General features: G+C 54.3%; 1 protein-coding gene across 1 annotated transcript; it reads left to right on the top strand.

Annotated features, from left to right (window-relative positions):
• Nucleotides 1-3,076: 3,076 nt before the first annotated feature.
• On the top strand, nt 3,077-21,189 carry LOC102463951 (ras-related protein Rab-11A-like). Its single transcript, XM_006113901.4, has 5 exons — nt 3,077-3,287; nt 16,808-17,003; nt 18,208-18,401; nt 19,000-19,080; nt 19,610-21,189. Exons 1-5 carry the CDS (start codon nt 3,248-3,250, stop codon nt 19,747-19,749), a joined length of 651 nt encoding a protein of 216 aa, XP_006113963.1. The 5' UTR covers nt 3,077-3,247; the 3' UTR covers nt 19,750-21,189.
• Nucleotides 21,190-21,573: the final 384 nt, after the last annotated feature.

Genomic DNA, 21,573 nt, shown 5'->3' with positions numbered 1-21,573 from the left:
TTTCTCTTGGCCGCCGGCAGTCCCCCAGCCCTGGTGGCTCAAGTGAAAAACGGGAGTCATTCTTCCAGTCAGCACGGGGTGGTGCGTCCGAGTCCCTCCCCCCCCCCCCCCCCCCCGGGAGTTGCAGGACAGCCAACACTGGCTGCCTCAGAAATGGAGCTGGCTCCCGCATGGGGAAGGCAGTATGAGGGACACCCTGAAGTGTCTGAGGGCATAGGGGGTGGAGAACGAGGCTCCGAACATCCAGATCCCAGAAGGCCACTGTCTCAGGCTGCCCCCTGCCATTTCCTTCATGGCCTGTCCTACTCTAGCAGCAGTGTCACCGTGGCTACTGCTGCACCTTGGCTCTGCACCAGGATGCGGCCCATGGGGTGGATGTGGCTTGCCAAGCCTTTCAGTCCAGGCCACGGCCTACCCCGCAGAGACCCTCAGGCACAAAGCAGCCCCAGACCGCTCCAAGTGTCTGTCTGCCAATGGGAGGGCAGAGGCAGTGCGTGAAGTCCCTCCTCCCACCCCCGGAGCGCAGCCAGAGAGCAATACGGAGCAGCCAGACCCTTTTGAGCAGACTGTGGCTGTGGCAGGAGGGACCCACTGGGCTGCTGGCTGGGAAGCGCCTCCCAGCCAGAGCCTGCCTCTGTCACCCCACTCCTTCCTGCCCCTCAACTCCCTCCCAGACCCTGCACCCCCTCCCTCACCCCTTCCCCAGGCCAGAATCCTCTCCTGCACCCTTACCTCCTTCTGAACCCTGCCCCAGGTCACAGCCTCTCCTTTACCCAAACTCCCTCTCAGACCCCACACTCTCTCCTGCACCCAGTCCCCAACCCCGAGCTCCCTTCTGCACCCAGCCTCCGTCCCAGGCCCTGACCCCCTCCATAGAAAAGTGCAGGTCTTGACCACTTACCAAAATCTTGGCGTGGCTCCCTATCAAAAATTGTTGCCCACCCCTGCTCCACAGAGCCCCCCGGAAATCCCTTCTCTGGCGCACCAAGAAATGTCATTAACTCCTGTCTGCAGAGTGTTCTGCCGCCCTGCCAGGCCATGCAGGGAAGCAGGACCATTCCAGCACGGAGCACCCCTCTCCTGGGAACCCCAGCAGTGAAGCTCAGGCCATGGGGCTGGCTAGCTTTCCCAAGAGCTGAGAAAACAGCATCGTCCCCTCCCCTTCCCCACGCCTGGGGAGGAAAAAAAGGGGTGCAGGGGGTACAGAGCCAGCTGGTCCGAAGAGCCTGCAATGTCTGTTCATCATGTCACGGGACGTCAACGCCTGCTGGTCAGAGTCACAGAAAGGTAAGGGTGTTCCCCCAGAACGCTGGCTACAGTGTTGGGTCCTACACTAACTGGGTCCTACACTATTTAAGTACCCAAAGTCTGTCCTAGCTCAGAGTGTGTCTCCTTGTCGACTTCTAGTGTCTGATCCATGGAAGAGATTTGTGGGTTGGCTGCTGCTCCGTGTTTTGAGCTCTGAAAAGTCCTCAGTTCAAATCCTGCCGGTGGCCCAAGAGGGGATGGTTACACTAAAGAATGGGGGGGACGTATCTTGATTGGGTTGGGCTGATACTGCCTCCCTGGCAGGGGCTGGGTGGCCAGGGTGCAGGGGGAAGCCAGAGTTGGTATCACAGTTCACTGCATAGGACCCCCCCTTCCGGGGAGCAGTCATGTCAATCAGCCCCTCCCGAGAGCTGCAAGGATGTTCTCTGATCTGATGACACCAGCCTTAGAGGCTGCTGATGAGCCATCAACCTGAAAGTCCGGTCAGTTTAGCTGCCAGGCTGTGGAAGCCAAAAGCTGGGGCCTTGTTTCCCAAGCTACAGCTTGGGGATTGAGCCATTGCAAGCCCAGGGGCTTGACTCAGTCCAGTTTTGTGTTGACGTTTTGGTGCTAAATCAAAGCTTTGATGTGTGGGTGAGAGCCATATAGGTGTGTGTGCAGGGATGGGTGTGTCTGTGTATCTGCGCACAAGCATTAATGCACATGGGTAACCGTGTGTGCATTTACACAAGTATGATAAAGCACGCACACATGTGAATGTGAGAATGTGAGCATGCACAAATGTGTCCATGCACATTAGTGCACGTGTGAGGGTGAATCGACAGGAGTGCAAGTGAGCACAAGTGTGCCTGCACGTGAGTGTGCAAAGTGAGTTCATGTGCATTCACACATGTGAGCAAACATTGAGCATGAGTGTGCAAGTGAACGCACAAATCCTGCTTCTTGTCAAAGGGTTAGATGCATAAGTGACTTCTGGTAGCATTTAGGAGGTGCACTGTCCTCCTATGCCCCTAACAACATTGTAATTACTAAAGGGGTGCCCCCACATGCCTTCCCATCCCTCTGGGTGGCCCTCCCTGCACCCCCTCTCTCCACAAGCACCAGTCACCTCTTAGACTAGATGACCCTTGTGGTCACTTCTGACCCTATGAGTCCATTCATGAATGTGTAATATAGGTGTGCATTCACATAAATGTGCATACACAAATGTCAAATTAGTGTGCAAGTAAGAGAGTGGGCATGCATGTGTCTGAGCATAAATATGTGCTTTGGGAGGGCTTGCTGAACTTTGCTGCTCATCACAGCTAGAACAAAGACCCTCTTACTGCCACCTAAATCAGGGGAGAATCCCCCGGATGCTAGCAGTAAAGGGTCTATGAGACACAGACCAGCAGTGTACTCCACCCATGCACAAATACAGACACCCACACCACACACACCAGTCAGATTATTTCATTAACACAGTCACACAAAATCCTGCAAATTAACTCCCTCTCCTCATCTCCCCCACTGTGTATTCAAGACAGAGTTAAAGAATTGTGACAGGTTTTACAAGTTATCCCTCAAAGAGGTTGCCAGCTGGGGGAGGGAGCCATTTTCTCTGCTCACACCCTCCCCTTCATCTGCCTCCTGACCCTTCTCCATCCCATCACTTCCCAGAACGTGGGAGGGAAAAGAGTCATGGCTCCTTTAAAAACTATTCATGCAAGCCCCACCTCTCATACCTGAGCCAGGTGAGCACCCTACCGGCCTGGCCACTGAGGGACAGCCCGGCCAGCCAGTCAGCAGGAGAAGAGGAGAGCAACAGGCCAATCGGTGTGCAGGGAAGGTTTGATGAGGCCTACTGCAGGGAGCGAGGGGGTGTTTCTGGCCAAGCCCAGGAAATCCCAGAGTGCTGAGATCAGCCCTGCTAGTGGCTCAGGGAACAGAGGACAGGGGTGCACCCGGAGGACGCCTCACCTGGGGAGCGGGCAGCAGGATGCGTGGCAAGGACGATGAATACGATTACCTCTTCAAAGGTAACTTTTCCTCCTGGGACTTCCTTTGCCACCGGGCTTCCCTGCTTCCTTCCCTGGGAGGCACCTGCCCAGCCCGGGCTGGGAGGTGAGTTTTATCAGTATCGGCTGCTTTGCCCTTCCTCCGGAGATGGCCCGGAACCAGGGCCCGGAACCAGGGCCCTGTGGCCCAGTTATCTTGACGGTTTGGATCTGGCTGATCTTGCTCTCTCTTCCCTGTCCCCCTTCCATGGCCCATGCTTTCATTGCAAGCTCTCCAGGGCAGGGGGTGTCATTTGCGCCTGTGTTTGTACAGCACCTAGCGCCAGGGGATCTCGGGCCAAGATTGGGGCTTCCCAGCAGTACTGCAATGTGACTAATAATCACAAATGATCCCACTTTGAAAAAGTTGCCTGAGTGGGTTGCTCTGAACCCAGAATCGGGGAAGAGGGGAATCCCCCTCAACTGTATGACTATGGCTGTAATGGGATAGAACCCTCTAACTTTTTCCGTTTGTGAACAGAATACATTTTGTTGCATGCGCTGAGACATGTGCACCCCCAGTAGAAACACCTGCTGCCGGCTGCGGCACTCTGCTAATCAGTATCTGAATCTCTCCTGGGTGGCTGCCCAAGCACTCAGCTTACACAGGGAACGCTGCCTAGCAGCCTGATCAGGATGTGCTAGTGTGACACCGATGATGGGTGGAACCGAACCCGGGACCTCTGGAGCTTAGTGCCTGCGCCTCTACTATTGCATGAGCTAAAAGCCAGCTGGCTCTTGGCTAAGGCCATAGAGTAGACTCATCTTCTCTCTGTAATTGGTCTCAGTACCATTAGATTGGACAGCACACCACACCCAGCAGGTGTGTGGGTTACACTGGGTGCTGTGCAAATATATAATGGAAAGATGCACCCTGGCCCTGAGACTGTCCTACCGGAGTGGGGGGGTTACTTTATGGAGGCTGCTAGACACTGACAGCCTCTGTGGCTCTCTCTGGCTCTAGCCGGACTGACTAGCCAGCGCTGGTTGCTGGCCGGGGTGTGGAGTGAGGACTGCGAGTGCATGTGATGGAAAGGGCTGAGGGAAAACCAGTGGGGGATGCCCCAGCTGGGCTGGGATAAATGGAAGAACCCTGGCTGGGCCCGCCCGCTCAATGCAGCCTCCCAGTTCTACCAGCATAACTCCCCTTCTGCACCACGCAGCCCTGGTATGTGAGCGGTATGGTATGGGCCCTGCCCACAGCCTGGCATGGGCCCTGCCCACAGCCTGGCAGCCTCTCCTAGGGGAAAACAGACCCCAAGCACAAAGCACAAAGGTGATGCTGCTGTCGTTAGAGTAATACTGAAACAAGCGATGTCATACTCTCTGTTACAGTTGGGAAAGGGAAGGGCTTGTGGCTGGCACCCAGGGCTGTGAGTCAGGACTGCTGGGTTCTACCACCCCTCCCAGCTGTAGTCCCTGGGTGACTTGGGGCAACTCCCAGCTATGCTCTGTGCCTCAATTTCCCTTTGTGTGCAATGGGAATAATGTTGGCCTCCCACGGGGAATGCAAAGGTTAATGTGATAATATTTGTAAAGTGCTTTGTGAGACCTAGGAAAATGCAAGCTGCTGTCAGTTGTGTGTGCCTCCAGCCACAAAACATACTTGCTCTCCTCCTATTTTTAAGTTCCAGCAAAGGCTACAGAGACTTAAAATGCTTCGTACACCGACTTTCAACCTATTGGCATAATACTGCCACTGCCCTCTGCTGGATAAAACCAGCACTGCTCCTCTGTGTGTCATAGCCCATTTACTGCTGCCATTTGATAAGGATTCTCCTGTAGGTCAGGTAACCGGCTCCTGTGCTTGAGGATCTGGGTTCTATCCCTGTTGTTGGCAGGATGTTATGAGTGTCTTGTGGGGGCTGTTGAGCAACCATGGAGCTACCACTGGCCTCAGATTAATTACGACACAGAAGGGATTGGGAGCAAGAAGAGGCTGGACTGGCAAGATATCATCTATCCATGAATGAATCAAGCCCAGGCTGCACAAAGTCATCCCGTTGAGTCACCTTCCCTTTCCAAGCACTTCTCCAAAAGGCCACCATGCTTCGAGCTGCTGGTAGCTTTGAGGTGGTTTCCTATAAAACCAACAACCGCTCTGCACCCCTCCCAGCTCACCGCCCGGGCACGCCTGTCTCTTGGGAAGTGCCCTGATGAGCAATGGGGAAACTGACATAAAGGCGTGAGACCAGGATGTCTTGTCCTGCACTTTCTCAGGGAGTCACTTTACACGGTGGCAAAATGCGACCAGTCCAGTATGGTAGCATTTTGCAATACAGGTTGAACCTCTCTAGTCTGGCTCTCTCTGGTCTGGCAACATCTGTGGTCTGGCCTGATTTTAGTTAGCCAGCTGTCCGCTTATCATGGGTGCGGACAAGTTTCCCATGATCCCATAAAGTTTGTTTAAGCCACCAGTCCTGGCTTTCAGGGTTCTGTGCTGTTGTTTAGCTCTAACTTACCCTACATGACTTCTATGAGCCCCGTGAGCAGAGAAGTGCTGGTAATGCTGCTAAACAGTATTGTGCTACTGTGGATCAGCAAATCCTCTGGTTTGTCACCGGTCTGGTCTCGAGGGTGCCGGACTAGGGAGGTTCAAACTGTAGTTTAAATAAGGCAGCGGGTGATAGAGAATCGGTGCTTTCAAGCAAAGAGCCTCTTCCCCAGCTTGTTTTCACTTCATTCTACCATTTCACAGCTCTCGTGCACCGTGCAGGTGCACAACGGGAACTGAAAACCCTTGGTTATTTGCAGGACCTGAAACGTATGAATCCGGGGAACTTAAACGTCTTCCCAGTAGCTAGTGAAAGAACAGGGGTACCCCATTTCTGTCACTGCTTCCCATCGAGCAAGAACTCCTGTAGGTTCAATAGTCTGGCAGTTGCGGTGGGAGTCAGCTGTAGTCAGATGGACTTTTTGATTGTTTCATAGGTAAGAATTCGACTTGAGCTAAACTGCGATACGCCCGGGGGAGGGCAGGGGTTTGCTGGTTGACTTTAAAAATAAGAAACCTAGCTTTAGATCAAGCCTGGGGAAGCTTGGGAATAGGCCAGGTCTGAAGCCTGATTCTCCTTTTCACCCCTGAGGTGCTAAGATACGTCACTGGTGCTACCCCTGTATTGCTGAAAAAAAATCTCACCTCTTCAAAGTATTTATCCTAATAACTCCTCTATGAGGCAAGGCCAGCTGCTACCCCTATTGTACAATGGGGGAACAAGCACCAAGAGGCTAAATGATTTGCCCAAGGTCAGCTGCAGAGTCGGTGGAAGAGCAGGAAATTGAGCCCAGATCTTTAAAGTCCTGGCTAGCACCCTAACCACTAGGACATCCTTCCCCTTTAAGGGCTTTGATGTACAACTATCCTTGTCACTCTCTTGAAAGCTCCTCTATGCTGCTGGAGGATTGTAAATAGGACCTGAGTATATAAATAAGGCCCTAAATCTCTATTGTGAAGCCCAGACAGCCCTGGGAGGCTGGGGGCAGAGTGTGGGTGGGACCAGCCGGGCAGTTTGGGAAGGTGTTGCCTTCCCCTGCCTCCTACTCCTTCCACTCATGATAAGGAGAGACCAGTTCATGCAAGGTTCCAGCTGGTATTCTAGCCATGTGGACACAAACTGACCAGGTGCCTCCTCTAAACTCTTCCCTTCTGCAACCTGTGCTCCTCCAGCTAAGTTCCACATAGGTTGCTACCCCGTCAGGAAACATCAGGCCATGGCTGTCAGGAGAGTTGCAGCCCCTTAAAATCAGTGTCTATGAGATCAGAATCAGGCCCATTCCCCCCAAGGGATGGCAGCTTTTCATCGAAATTAATTAATTTCCCATGAGGCCCTGGAAAGAAGGCCGGTTAAGTAGATATTGGCCAGATTTTCACTCATGCGAAGACCCCTCAATCATGAATGGTGTGGAAAAAGTGAACAGAGAAGTGTTGCTACTCCCCCCCTGCATACAAAAAGCAGGGCTCACCTGATGAAATGAACAGGCAGCAGGTGTAATACAAACAAGAGGAAGTGATTTTTTTCACATTACACACGATTAGCCATGATTAAAGGTCTAGAAAACATGACCTGTGAGGGAAGATTGAAAGAACTGGACTTGTTTAGTCTAGAAAAGAGAAGACAGAGAGAGGACATGAGAGCAGCTTTCAAGTAGCTAAAAAGGTGTTACCAGGAGGAGGGAGAAAAATTATTCTCCTTAAATTCTGATGATTAGGCAAGAAGCAATGGGCTTAAATTGCAGCAAGGGAGGTTTAGGTTGGACATTGAGAAAAACTTCCTAACTGTCAGTGTGGTGAAACACTGGAATAAATTGCCTAGCGAGGTTGTAGAATCTCCATCACTGGAGATATTTAAGAGCAAGTGGGACAGACATCTATCAGGGATGATAGATGGTGCTTGGTCCTGCTGTGAGGGTAGGGGACTGGACTTGATGACCTCTCGTGGTCTTTTCCAGTTCTAGTAGTCTATTATCCTAACCTGAGGAACTCCTTGCCATATGATATTGTGATGCCTACAAGCATAAATGGATTTAAAAAAATAACTAGATAAGTCAATAAGAAATTAGCCGCCTTATGCTCCCGGCCACACAAAACCGCTGTCAGCCAGAAGCTGGGTGTGGAAGAGTGGGGTGGTCTCAACAAAATTGCCCTGTTCTGTTCTTCCCCTGAAGCTCTAGTGCTGGTCACTGTTGGATATAGGATACTGGCCTGGACGGACTATTGGTCTGATCTAGCAGGGTCCTAGTTCTGTGGCCATGCAGAGGGCTGTAAGTTATAGTAACCATTCACTTTGCACAGTAGCACGGGCCACGGTGGAAATAAAAATTAGGCCCTTAAATTTCAACTCCTCCCTGTCTTTGGTCAAACCCTCCTCAGTCCCCATTTCTTTCTCAATGCTTCTGTAGGCCAAGGTTGTATCGGTTATTATCTCTGGCGCTGGCAGGCGACTCTCCAGGATACGCCCAGTCCCTGCGACCGAGGCTTTGAAGGATGCATGCTATTCAATGCAAAAGGCATTGCAGGGAGACTGTTAAGGCAGGGTGAATCCTTTGCTGCATAGCTTTGTCCTGCATGTTTGCAAGGTGGCTGCAGAATAGAATTTATTTGAAACGGATGGCACAGGTGTTAAGGCCAGAAGGGACTGTTCTGGTCTCTTGCAAGCACCAGCCAGAGAATTGTTATCCCTTTTTAAAAGGAATCAAATGGAAGTTGAACCTATGATGATTTTCAAGGCCAGGACGCTTTCCCTAAACCCTGGGCCTGTTCCATATGTAGTCTGCTTTGCAGTGCTTTCATGTGCACTGTGTAGTGGTCTACCTGTTGGATGGAATCAGAGCTGCTGTGCTGTGTGTCATATACCCTAGACTGCTAACACCTAGTGGCAACTCTCTGACTCAGACAAGAGGGCCTAGATTTAGGTGCAAGGAGATTTGGGTCTATTCCCCCATTGCTGTGAAGTTCCAAATGGCCATTTGAACAGCTTGGTGGTTGTCATAGTTCCTAGGTGACTTAAAAGCTGTTTTCAGTTCCTTCCCGTATAGATCGCTGCATTTGTTGTGAGCTGACTTACAGCACTGACATGAGCCTTTCTGATGTGCCAATATTAATTAAATCTGTGTTGTGTCGGGGGTCCAACTCGCTGTCCCTGTTTCACCAATGGGGAAACAGAGGCCAAAATCTTGCAGGCATGTGGGTGTCAGTGCTGGGATTACACGCTCCTGGCTCCCAGGCCAGTGCTCACAGCTGATCTCTGGGGGCGATAGGCTAGCTTGCCTTAGTGCTCTACTCTTGCAGCCATATTCTGTTAAATACCACTCACACTCCCCTTTCAGTAGCTTCTCTCTATATATCCTGCCTGCGCTCCAGTCTCCCTGGCTATGGCAGCCACGCACCAGAGGGGCCTCTAGCAGTGAGACCACAGGCCTCCTGGATTCTCCTCCCAGCTCTGCCACTGACTTGCTGCGTGACATTGGGCAAGTGGCATCCGTGCCTCAGTTTACCCCCCTGCAAAACCAGTCCAACTCCCCAGGGGTGTTGAATCTCCTGCAGTTGTAAGATGCTCTCTGCCCACAACATCTCCAAAGGTGCAAAACTGGTGGCCTGAATTCTTCGTTCCACTCCAGCCTGATCCACACACAGTGTGTGTCTTGGTATAACTGGACTGGATGGGGGGGTATAGATTTTTAAACTAATGTGGTAATACCAGTACAATGCCTAGAAGTGATACAGAACCTGTACCTGGCTCAGCTCCTGTACAAGGCCTCTTCCCTGGCCTCACCTGGCTGCAGGTAGCTCATGTAGCCGCTGGCAGAGCAGAGGGGACAAACATGGGAAAGTTGGCTGGGAGAGGGGTGGCGGGGAGCCCTGAGCTATGGGGACGGGAACCGCAGAAGCACCTTAGATCAGTGGGTTTCAAATGACGGATTGCGCCCCAGGACTGGGTGGCGGAATGTCGGGCATTGGGTCTCGTTGCTGCAGGGGGGATCAGGTGATCAGTGGGGGCGGAGCTAAGGCAGCTTCCTGCCTATCCTGGCACCACAGACTGTGCTGCGCCCCAGAAGCAGCCGGCAGCAACAGGGCTGCCGGGGGGGGGGGGGGGGAATTTGCCCCAGGCCCCGCAGGGGCCCCCACGAGAATGTCTGAGACAGGGAGAGCCAGGAAGGGCCCCCCGAAATTGCTTTGCCCCAGGCCCCCTGAATCCTCTGGGTGGCCCTGGGCAGCAGGCCCAGCTCCTAGATGTGGGGAGGAGAGTGCACAGGGCTCCATGCACTGCCCCTGCCCTGAGCACTAGCTCTGCACTCCCGTTTGCTGGGAATCTGCTGCTGGCTGCTTCTGGGGACAGCCTGGTCTGTGGTGCCAGGAAAGGCAGGAAGCTGCCTTAGCCCCCCCGCTGCACTGCTGACCGGAAGCTGCTCAACATAAGCCCCTCCTGCCCCAGCCCTGCCCCCCCTCAAACTGGAGCTCCCCAAAGCTCCCATCCTCAGCCCCACCCAGGGCCCACACTCAAGGCAAATTCTGTTGGGTCGCAGCATCAACCTTTTTCTCTACTGGGTCATGAGAGAAAAACAGTTTGAAACCCGCTGCCTAAGATCAGAGTTCATATGGGAGGAGACACGGACGATCTAATTCATTGGAAAACTGACTTGATCCCATGTCCTGTGAGAGCAAGGGCACGTGTACACTTACAGGGACATGTCGAGTACAGATGCAGGCCTGGCTAGCAGGGGTATAGATAGCTATGGAGACGCAGAGGTACCGCTTGAGTGTGTACACTAGGGTGCCCCCCAAATCTGAACCCCAAGGGTATACATCTTACCCAGCTCTGCACCCAGCCAAACAGCGTCTTCCGTGTTGGCGCTGCTGTTAGCAGCATTGTGTCCCACTGCCAGAGCCTTTTCCTGCAGCGTGTAGTTACACGTGTATTACGCTACACGCTGCTGTACATGTAGACTTAGCCTCAGAGACTGGAGGAGAGAATTACTTCCCTGGCTCTGCCACGGAGCAACTGGAGGACATCAGGCAAATCATGTTCCCTGACCGTGCCTCAGTTTCCCCTCCCACCCTTTGTTTTGTGGATTTAAACCAGGGATCTCAAATTCAATTTACCTTAGGACCAATGCCAGTCCTCCTAGCAGGCCAGAAGTCACCTCCTTCTGGCAGGGCTCCAGGTGGGGCCGGGTTCTCTACATTCCCCCCGTCCATGCATCTCCCAGCCCTGCCTGCCACCCCCCAGGCAATTTACTTCCCCCCAGGTACCCCCGCTGCCAGCACGGTGGGGCTAGAGCAGCTTCTGGCTGCTTGCTCTGTGTCCCGGGGAGGAGTGTGCAGAGCTGTCCCATCCATAGGACACCTTGGGGGGAAGTGGAGTGACAGGGCCGGCCTGAGAGTCGAAGCCGCTGCGTTGTTCCGTTCCCCCGTGGTTCCTGTTGCCGCAGTCATGGGAGGGGGGAGGGGGACCCCAGCTGCCAGTCCTGTGCAGACCCCCGGCTAATGCCCAAGTCTGTGTCCCTGGGGGAGGGGGCTTGAGGGAAGGTGTGCAATGGAGAGGAGGAGAGAGGGTAAAGCAGGAGCAGGAAGAGGCGTGTCGGGAGCAGATGGGGGGCTGGGCTTGGGGGAAAGGTACAGACACACCCACCCCAGGGCTGCAGGGACTCCTGTGCTGGCAGCCGCGTGCAGGCTGGATTGTGGAACTGTAGATGGCCTCATGAGTTTGAGACCCTGATTTAAACTGTGAACTCTAGACTTAGAGGCAGGGACTCTGTTAGTGGGGGGATGTACAGTGCTCAGCACAACTAGGGTTGCCAGGTGTCCAGTTTTCACTTGGACTGTCTGTTATTTGGGTCCCCCGTCCAGTAAAAAAAAAAAAATCCAGAAAATGCCAGACATGCAAAATGTCCAGTATTTCCGGTTTCCCACGGATGGATGCCCGGCGGGGACAATTTTCCCCTGCCGTGTCTGGCGGAGGCAGAGGAGTGAGGCGCACAGGGCCATTTAAAGGCGCAGCACCCCCCCCCTTTTTTTTTCCTCAACAACTTTGGTCCCCCCCCTTTTTTTTCTCAATAGAATTTTTTCCCGGTGTTTTTTTGGGGGGGGGGTTGGTATTTTTTGTTAAACCATTTGGCAACTCTAAGCACAAGGGGGGGCTCTGATAGTCTGATAACACCTTTCCATTCCTCAGCTTGACCCCCGTAGCATGAGGAGAATGGGTTATGCTTCCTTTTGCAGCATCACCTGTTACCCCAGCCGTACCAGGAAACCCAGCCGTTAAGCAAGGGGAAGTGGTAAGTTCCTGTTGATGAATGTGGACTAGCAATCCCAGAGAGGCCTGGGAGGTTTTGCAGAATCAGTTTATTCCTGTAGTGTCTTCCTTTCTGCAGTGTACTGGTTCAGTCACTTCCTGGATGCAGCTCATTGGAAAACTTTCCTCACAGCAGTTTTCCTTTGGAAAATGCTGTTTCAACAAAACCAGGCCATTTTGGGCAAGATCGGGTCAATTTTGTTTAAACAAAGGCACGTGGAAAATGTCTAAAATGTCGTGCTGTCAGTGGGGCAGGTTTTGACTGGTCATTTCAAACGCCACTTTTCAATTTGAGACGTATTTTTGTCCCTTTTTAGTATGAAGGGTCGCAATCAAGAGAGAATATTTTGCCTTTAGTGCAGTGCAATTGCCCCGAAACAATATTGTGTTTGGAATATCATTTTGCCTCAAACGTTTCTGCCATTTTTAAAGTCTCGACGTTTTTTGCCAGCTGGGAAATCAATTCCCCAGGCACCGCTATTCTGAGCTGCAGGAGAAAAGGAATTGACCAAGGGCATGCAGCAAGCTGGTGGCAGAGCTGGGAATGAAATTAAAGAACTTCTGAATGCCAGTCCAGTGGTCAGTAGGTAACCCACACACCTGCACTGACCCCTCTAGTAGCGTCTAGAGCAGTTACAGAGAGAGAGAGAATAATGAGTCTACTCTACACCCGCAGCTACCAGTCAGCTGGCTTTTAACTCATAGGGTAGAGGCTCATGCACTAAACTCCAGAGATCACGGGTTCAATTCCACCCCCAGATAATCAGGGTCTGCTGGCGTAACATGTACATTAGGCCATGTGAAAGATTCCAATGACTCCTTATTCTCTGTAAGGGTGTCAGCATGGTCTAGTAGATACAAAACAGGGCTGGGATTCAGAAGATAATGGCTTATCATCCTAATTCTCCCTCTGAGTGATCATGGGCAAGTCGCAGCCCCCTTCTGTGCCTTGGTTTCCTCATCTGACCAATGGGGATAGCGATATGGCCCTCCTTTGTACAGCCCTTTGCAGGCCAGGGATGTAACTGTGCGGGATGAGAGCGCGGCAGCGATAACTAGAGTTCTGATGCTTACTTTAAAGTCCCTTTATGCTGCCAGAGATGCAAAAGGCCCCCCTCCCCCCCCATGTAACACACCCTCGCTCTCCAGCCTCTTGGTAGTGCCAGAACCGTGCAAAGAGGCCTTACCGCATATAAGAATCAGGCCTTGTGTCCTAATTTTGGCCACCCTTTGCCTGATGCTGTCGTACCATGCTGGCCAGGTATCATTCCCAGGCCTGATACGCCAGGAAATCAGCCACCCTCCTGGCCTCATGCAACAAGAGGCGACTTTTGACTCTGGATTTCCAAATCCCAGCCCCTCCGGGTTCCAAGCTACCAGCGACCTTGCTAATAACAGCGACTCATTTTACACTACACTAGGCTTCCTGGGTTGCTGCTGTTTGCTCCTATCCCCGTGCCCCGTCCCTGTGCTACTTGGCCATCGGGGGCTTATTTAAAAAGAGATTTTAGTCAGAAAAAGTTCTTTTTAGGAAACGTTCTCGCCATTCCCTGTGACTTGGGAGTCTGGTCGGCTGACTCGGCAAACGCGCAACCGCTTATCTTGGGATCAAAGGGAGCGTGAAAGGGTTTTTTTGGGAATGTAGTAACTGAAAGTGGATTAGCTCAGTGAGGAAGGGTGGCGCAATGGTTAGGGTGTGAGCCTGGGACTTAGGAGACCAGCAGTCCATTCCCTGCCTTGCTGCAGTCGTGTGGCTCTGGGCACATCACTTAGTTGTTCGGTGCCTCAGTTTCCTCCTCTGGACAGTGGGAATAATTCCCCGGCCTCACAAGGAGGTTGTGAGGAGAAATACATTAGAGACTGTGAGGTGCTCAGATAATGGGAGTCCGATTATTCTGGGGCTAGTTACTAGCTACTCCAGACAGACGTGCATGAATTTCCTGTAATTGTCTTCTGGGGATAGCCCCCATTTGCTAGACTAGAACATGACTCTTAATTTCCAGGTGCCTACCCTTTCCAAAGCTTCCAGTCGCCTAACTCGGGATCGTCCCGACTATTGCACCACAGAAACATCTAATCCTGTCTTAACCCTGTGTGGAGAACAGTCGTTCCCTTTGGCCAGTGTGGAATTCACCCCCTTTCCGTTTAATTGCACCCGTGTGCTCACGCGCAACCCGCTCTTGCCTTGAGCACTGGTTTAGGGGAGAGACAGGACAGAGCGGTTGTGTGTCTCTGCTCCCAAGCTGGGGTTGCAGAGCCGGCGGTTGGAAAAATCTCTCTCTGCTGAGTCATAAACTGAAGAAACTAGATATGGAAACCACAGAGAGAGAACTGCTTGTTGTTTAACGGGGCACTGGAATGCCCAGGCTCTCCAGGCACAGCGTTATGCTGGGACTGTCTGGACATGCATTTTATAACCCACACCCTGTACACTCAGCATCCAGATCAGCCACCTCTCTGTGCATTTAGATAAAGGAGCAACTCCATTAGCTGGCAGTGGTATTAAGCCAGTATCCTCTCTAGCAAAAGGCACTTTTGTACTTGAGGCAGTGTGGCCTACTAGCTAGGATTCTGGGGACGTGAGTTCTAGTCCAGGCTCTGCCATTTGGAAAAGTCCCTGTTCTACTCTGTGCCTCAATTTCCCCATCTGTCTTGTCAGTTTATTGTACACTCTTCAGGGCAGAGATTGTGTGTACCATTGACAGTAGCAGTTTCTGACACTTGTTTGCAAAGAACTGAGGCCCAGCAAACTCATTCCATGCAGGACACTGAACAGATGGTAGTGGCTCAGAGTTGCTATAAGACCCCTTCACACTGCGTTGCAGTATAAATCAGAACCTGACCCTGTGTCCTTTAACAACCCTGGAGACCAGGTGACACACCTAAGGTCACACAGGGAGTCAGTGGCAGAGGTAGGAATGGCATCCACATCTCCTGATTCCCAACCCAGTGCCTTAACCTCAAGATGTTCTTTTCTCTTGCTGCTTATAGCTCTCCATCAGATGCCATCCAACCCCACCCCCGGCTCAAAAATTGCATCTGGCACCAGCTTCTTGCTTTGGGTCTTATTAGGAGACAAGGAGGCAGAAAAATGAAACCTTGGGAATCTCTCCAACTCTGGCAGGGATTTTCCTGTTTTAAAGCCTGCTGATTGTCTGCAGTGGTTTTTAAGCAGCCGTCAAGCTGTTTGGTTCCAATATCCAAGAACAGAGGCCGTTTCTCAGTTCTGTGATCACGTTGCAATAGACTCCTGGAAGGCACTTCATGGGGTCACCACGGCCTTTCTCAGCGGAGTTAACTGCAGCCGGTCTGTGGGCCAGTCCTTGAGAAACACTGATAGTCTAACCCCCAGCCAAAGTGCAGGATTTGTTGTGTCTACATAATGTAAAGGTGTCACGTGGCTACGACAGAACTAATGACCGAAGTAGGAGTCAAAGGGCGACCTCACTTTGGTTAGTGCTGTAGTTCTGTCCTGCCCAGGGCTGTTTGAGACTGGGGGGGAGTGTCCCTTTGAGAATGCATTGGGAGGGCCCCTTGTCTCACCAAGTCCCTGCCTCTGCTTCAGGGGTGAAAAGAAGCCGGTGCGGCACTCCGGTAAAAAGCCGTCCGCCTGGGGCACTTTGCTGCCATGAGTGGGACAACCACTCCCAGCTGGGTTCCCGGGGCTTCCAGCAGGCAGGTGAAAGGGGTTGGCTGGGGGGGCACCTCTCTGGTCCAGAACTGCCCCCACTCCCTGACAGTCCCAGGAAGGAGAATCAAAGCACCAGGGACCTGGTATGTGCAGCAGCAGCTCCCCCACCCTCCTGAAATGGTGCCCTTGCCCCCCCCCTCGCACTCACTCCTGCACCCATGCCCAGCCCCTTCCCTGAGCCTCCTGCACCCCAACTCTGAATCCTACACCCCCCCATCTCCAGTCGCCTGTCCTGAACTCCTCCTCACCCCCCAACTCCTCCCCAGACTCCTGCTCCTTCCCCCCCCCCCCCCCGCCACGCACACACATCTCCTCCTCTGGTCCAGAGCTCCCCCCCACTCCACCTCACACTTAAATTTCTCACCAGCATTGTCATATCCTATTGCATCCCCCTGCCTTGAGCTCCCCCCCACCCCACCCCTGCCAGGAGGGTGCCACATGACAGTACCTGTAAGAAAGGTAAGTGACTTTCACTCCCAGCTGCTAATATTAGACAATCCCTTGTTACCATCCCTTGCAACCCAGCTGCTGAAACGATCCCCTCCCCCTTCATCCCGGCCGTGGGCTCTTGTCAGAAGCAGCAGCAAACGGGGGCACGTTGGGGGGAGATCCAGGGTCTGCCTGCGGACATGGGGGACCATGGCTTTACGCTACTGGGTAGCTCTGGGGGGCAGCTCCTAGCACAAATTGGAGCAGGCCCTGCTGCCTGGCGCGAATCTGATTTTTGTGCTCCCATGAGCCCTGGCTGGAGCCGCCAGTGTAGATGGGCAAAGCTGTTGCTAGCTACTGTTTGCATTGGTGCAAAACCTCCAGGAAGGGTTTGCATTGGCGTCACGGCTCCAGGGCCATGCCAGAGTATGCTAGGCCCTGAGAGTGTGCTCCAAATCGCTGCTCCGTGCCTCAGTTTCCCCCAGCAGCAGAACGGGGACAAGACTTGTTCTGCATCAGCCCATGCAATCTTCAGCTCTTGCCCGGCAGGTGCCCTGGATGATATTAACCCTGCGCTTTGTGCCTCTCAGTGGTGCTGATCGGGGACTCTGGAGTGGGGAAGAGCAACCTCCTCTCACGCTTCACCCGCAATGAGTTCAACCTGGAGAGCAAGAGCACCATCGGGGTGGAGTTTGCCACCCGGAGCATCCAGGTGGACAGCAAGACCGTGAAGGCTCAGATCTGGGACACGGCGGGCCAAGAGCGTTACCGTGCCATCACCTCGGCGTGAGTAGCAGCATTTCACCTTAGAGCCCGGATTGCATTGTGTGTCCCTTCCGAATGCAGCCGTGTCTGGGGTGGAGCCCAGTGTCTAACAGCCCACACTAACAGGCTGGATTGGAGTGAAGGTGCAGATAGTCCATGATGCTGCCTTGGAGATTGGTCAATCATGGGCCACAGACCCCAGTCCTCCCCTTGGCTTTCCGTGTGAAATAGACCCCCTCCCCTTTTCAATCCCACTGCTCCAGGAGCTCGTCTCTTTTCTGCAGCCGCCTCCACAACTGAGCGGCTCAACTGGCATTGTGTAATCACTTGCTCCCTTCCCTGGTGGCTGTGTGCGCTAATTGAACAGGGCTGGCCCTTAAAGGGATATACCAGCCTGCTATAAGGCCTCTGGTATCTTGTGGCAGTGAGTTATGCTGGCTAACGGAGGACAGATGCAATATCCAGAGCAGGAACCTGGCCCTGTCGCTGGCCTTGGATGTTCCTGACTTTGCAGCAAGACTTTCATCAGATGTCTGGGATTTTTCTCAAGAGGCCGTGGGTTGTTTTTCCCATGACTTTGTCCTCCTATCAAGCCCCGCCCCCCCATACACACTTAAACACAAGCTAATCTATGTCCTCGGGAATGAGAGCGCTAAACGGGGGGAGGGAAACTGAGGCACAACTGTTCTATTGACTTAGTATGTCAGTTGAGGCACATCTGGGAGTAGAGCCCTTCCCAGTCCCCCTGGGCTCTCCCCACTAGGTACCACTCCCTTCCCCAGAGCTGAGAGTAGAGCCCTTCCCAGTCCCCCTGGGCTCTCCCCACTAGGTACCACTCCCTTCCCCAGAGCTGAGAGTAGAGACCTTCCCAGTCCCCCTGGGCTCTCCCCACTAGGTACCACTCCCTTCCCCAGAGCTGAGAGTAGAGACCTTCCCAGTCCCCCTGGGCTCTCCCCACTAGGTACCACTCCCTTCCCCAGAGCTGAGAGTAGAGACCTTCCCAGACCCCCTGGGCTCTCCCCACTAGGTATCACTCCCTTCCCTAGAGCTGAGAGTCGAACCCAGGAGTCCTGACTCCCCACCCCTCCCCCTTGCTCCCTCTGACTATGAAGCTATAACGAGCCCCTGTGTGGGCTGCTCTGAGTGGGACCCACCTTGACCTGCCCCTTTCCTGCGCCCCCGTCCTGCCCCAGGGCCAGCCTGTGACTCCACTGCCCCCCCCCAGGTATTACCGGGGTGCGGTGGGAGCCCTCGTGGTGTACGACATCGCCAAGTACCTGACCTACGAGAACGCTGAGCGCTGGCTGAAGGAGCTGCAGGACCACGCCGACGCCAACATCGTCATCATGCTGGTGGGCAACAAAAGCGACTTGCGGCACCTCCGCGCCGTGCCCACCGATGAGGCCAAGAGCTTTGCAGGTACTGGCCTGGTGGCCCCGTTCCCGAGGCTGGAGGGAGACCAGCTCCAAAGCTGCCCCTCTCCCCCATCTTCTGTTTCTCTTTGCTTGACCCACTGGATGGAGCCCAGAGCTGGACCGGCCTGGGGCTCCGTGGGGAGGGCTAAATTAGGCTGGTTAGTGAGTGTGCATGAGCGCGCACAGCCCTCTTCTGCTTGGCACTGGCACTGCAGAACCGTGTGTCATAGGCCCTCGCCAGTGACGGAGAGTCTCTCTCCGCTCCCTAGGCGGCTGGGTGTGTGGGGCTGTGGGGCAGGGAGGGTGGCATTTCCCATCCCCCGCTCCTGCCCTGATGCACCAAGAAGCCCCCGTGTTGTGGAGGGGAACACAACCTGGCCGGGGTGTGGCTTTTCATGCCATACTGTGCCCTAGAGACTTTCCCGCCCCCCCGCCCCTGTGTCTGCACGGGCAGCCCTGCTCCTTGGGGAGAGCGGGGTCGTGTCTGGAGGGGCCCCGATGAGAGGGGCAGGGCTGCTCCTACGTGGGTAGAGGCAAATGTGCAAAAGATCTCAGGAGAAGATCTGTGTCCATCAGTCTGTCTAAACGCCCTGTCCCTGCAGAGAAGAATGGCCTGTCCTTCATTGAGACATCTGCCCTGGACTCCACCAACGTGGAAACGGCCTTCCACAGCATCCTGGCAGGTAGGGGGCCCACAGCTGCCTTGCTTTGGGAGGGGGGGAAAGAGGAGGAGGCTGGGAATGGACTGTGGGCCATACTGTGTGTGTGTGGGGGGGGGGGGGGATAGAGAGGGATGTGCGGCCCATACTGTGGGGGGGGGGGGGGAGCTAGAGAGGGATGTGCGGCCCATACTGTGTGGGGGGGACAGGGGGAGCTGGAGAGGGATGTGCGGCCCATACTGTGTGGGGGAGGAAGGGGGAGCTGGAGAGGGATGTGCGGCCCATACTGTGTGGGGGGGGGAAGGGGGAGCTGGAGAGGGATGTGCGGCCCATACTGTGTGGGGGAGGGAAGGGGGAGCTGGAGAGGGATGTGCGGCCCATACTGTGTGTGTCGGGGGGGGGGGGGGGGAGATGGAGAAGGATGTGTGGCCCGTTTTTTGTGTGTGTGTGTGTGTGTGTGTGTGTCGGGGAGGGGAGCTGGAGAGGGACACACACACACACACACACACAACCTCCCTCTCACAACCTGGACTGTGCTGTCTCCCGCCTGCAGAAATCCACCGCATCGTGTCGCAGAGGCAGATAACCGGGCAGCAGGAGCCGGAATTTGGATCCAGCACAGTCATTGATCCCATCAAAGTCCTGCCCACTCACCAGGAGGGGAAACAGACGCCCTGCTGCCAGAACATCTGAGCCTGACGGGAGGCTCCAGGGGCAACTGAACCCCAGCCATTGTCTCCCTCCCCCCGCCACCCTTGCGGTCACTTCCTGGGGAGAGGGCAGTGCCTGAGCACGTGTTGCATAACACCCTGTAGTTTCCTTTTCTCTTGTTCCCTCCCATCGCTCTGGGCTTTTGTACTTAATGTAGGTCCTATATAAACATAAGTGGGCCACGGCCGCCTCCTTGGGGAAATGGTGTTACGTCTCCAAGGTCATCGTGCCCTCTGGTATCCCTTCCTTCCCATGCACTGTTGGACTTATGTTTATTATAGGGCCTACGCTAATGGGGGACGATGCATTGTCGGGTCTTCCCCTTTGGCCCAGAGTTGTGACATCTCGCTGCTCTCTAGTTCTAGCTGCGCCCTCTGGCCACTCCCCTCCGCCCCGGAAAACTTGGATCCTGCATGAATCAATCCAAGTCATGGGCAAGTTCTGATACGATAGCCAAGCCGGGTCCTGGCTATTAACGATGCTATGATGGGAGGAGGCAGGTTCGGCGTGGGGGTTGCCTGGCCATTGGGCTGGGGTCCGTTCTCCTCGGGCTCACGTCTGGCCCTGGAGAACCGTACCGTGAGCGGCGTTCTCTTGATCCACCCAGAGCGGCCCAGTTCCCAGGAACGCCGGGTGGCTTCTCCGCAGCTCTAACATGCACAAGGGGTCCTGCCAGCTGCCGGGCAGGCTTGCTAGACAGGTCTGGTTGGTTCACTGGGGAGAGACTATTGCGGATCACCAAGCTCTTCTGTCTGCACCGAGGTGGGCCAGAACCAGCATGCAGTTACACCCCTCTTCCTCCTCAGTGACTCTGCTGAAAGCCCCGGGGCTGCGCCTCATGCGTCTCCCTGGAAACCCAGCCCCGATTGCCAGGTGGTTGTTTGGTCCTGCCTGAGTCAGGCTACCCCAGCGGCATTAACTTGGGATCCAGGGGGGTCGGAATCCAGTGACTCGCAATTTGCTTCCGTTTCGGGCACCCACCTCCGACCATGTCTAGAGCGGGATTGACTCCTGCGGGTTTCACCCAGTGCTGAGGTTGCACGGTGTCGCCCGCCCATCCCGAGAGCCCAGCCCTTCCCACCACCCCCACTCCACCCCCAGAGCCGAGGCTGTTTCCTGCCTGGAGTTGGGAGCCGGTGCTGATCTTTGCAGTTCCTGGCAGAGCCCTGGACTCAAAACGGGAAGAAGTTGATGCACTTTCCACCCCCTCAACCTCTCTGCTTGGGTGACCACTGCTGATAGGCAAGGAGGAGAGGAGACTGGTGGTGGCTTCTTCCCCTCCTTTGCCTGCTGTGGTTGGATTGTGTGTGACTCTGAACCTCCCCCAAGCTGTGTAAATATGGAGCCCTTAAAGGTCTGCTCTCTACTTGGTTGCTGTGGAATGTGTGTGAAGAAATGTTTAAATAAAATATCTAACATCTGGCCCTGCCTCTTCTCTCCCTCTGTCACGGGGCGGGGGGGAGGGGTCTGACCTCTGGGACCCGCAGCATGGAAAGCCAAGAGCCTCTCCAGCTCAGAGAGACAACGCTAAGGGGCAGCGGCAGTAGGCTGTTATCCTCCATGTGGACATCTTCATTGAGTGGCCAGTGCTTTCTGGAGTGAGGGGAAAGACCCAGCACGCCACGGTGTGGTCTCCCCAGCATTGATGATTTGGAGGAGGCGTTGAGGTTCCTACTTTGACTGGAACATGGTGGCGGGGAAGGATGCCAACTGGGCAACTATGGAGTGGCCGGCAGACCCCACCCAGTGCTTCTTGGACAGCAGCAGGGGCAGTGTGCTAAGGGCCCTGAACACCTGTCACTTGTC

This window comes from Pelodiscus sinensis, chromosome 24 (genome assembly GCF_049634645.1).
Source record: "Pelodiscus sinensis isolate JC-2024 chromosome 24, ASM4963464v1, whole genome shotgun sequence".
Classification (NCBI taxonomy): domain Eukaryota; kingdom Metazoa; phylum Chordata; order Testudines; family Trionychidae; genus Pelodiscus; species Pelodiscus sinensis.
The sequence above is the reverse complement of the archived record's forward strand: the minus strand, read 5'-3'. Positions and strand labels throughout refer to the sequence as shown.

What these genes read in the sequence shown, in the direction of transcription:
- LOC102463951 (XM_006113901.4), top strand. Translation starts at nt 3,248, where the DNA reads ATGCGTGGCAAGGACGATGAATACGATTACCTCTTCAAAG. An exon ending in ATACGATTACCTCTTCAAAG is followed by an intron (nt 3,288 to 16,807) that starts GTAACTTTTCCT and finishes TGTGCCTCTCAG; the next exon opens with TGGTGCTGATCGGGGACTCT. An exon ending in CTTCCACAGCATCCTGGCAG is followed by an intron (nt 19,081 to 19,609) that starts GTAGGGGGCCCA and finishes TCCCGCCTGCAG; the next exon opens with AAATCCACCGCATCGTGTCG.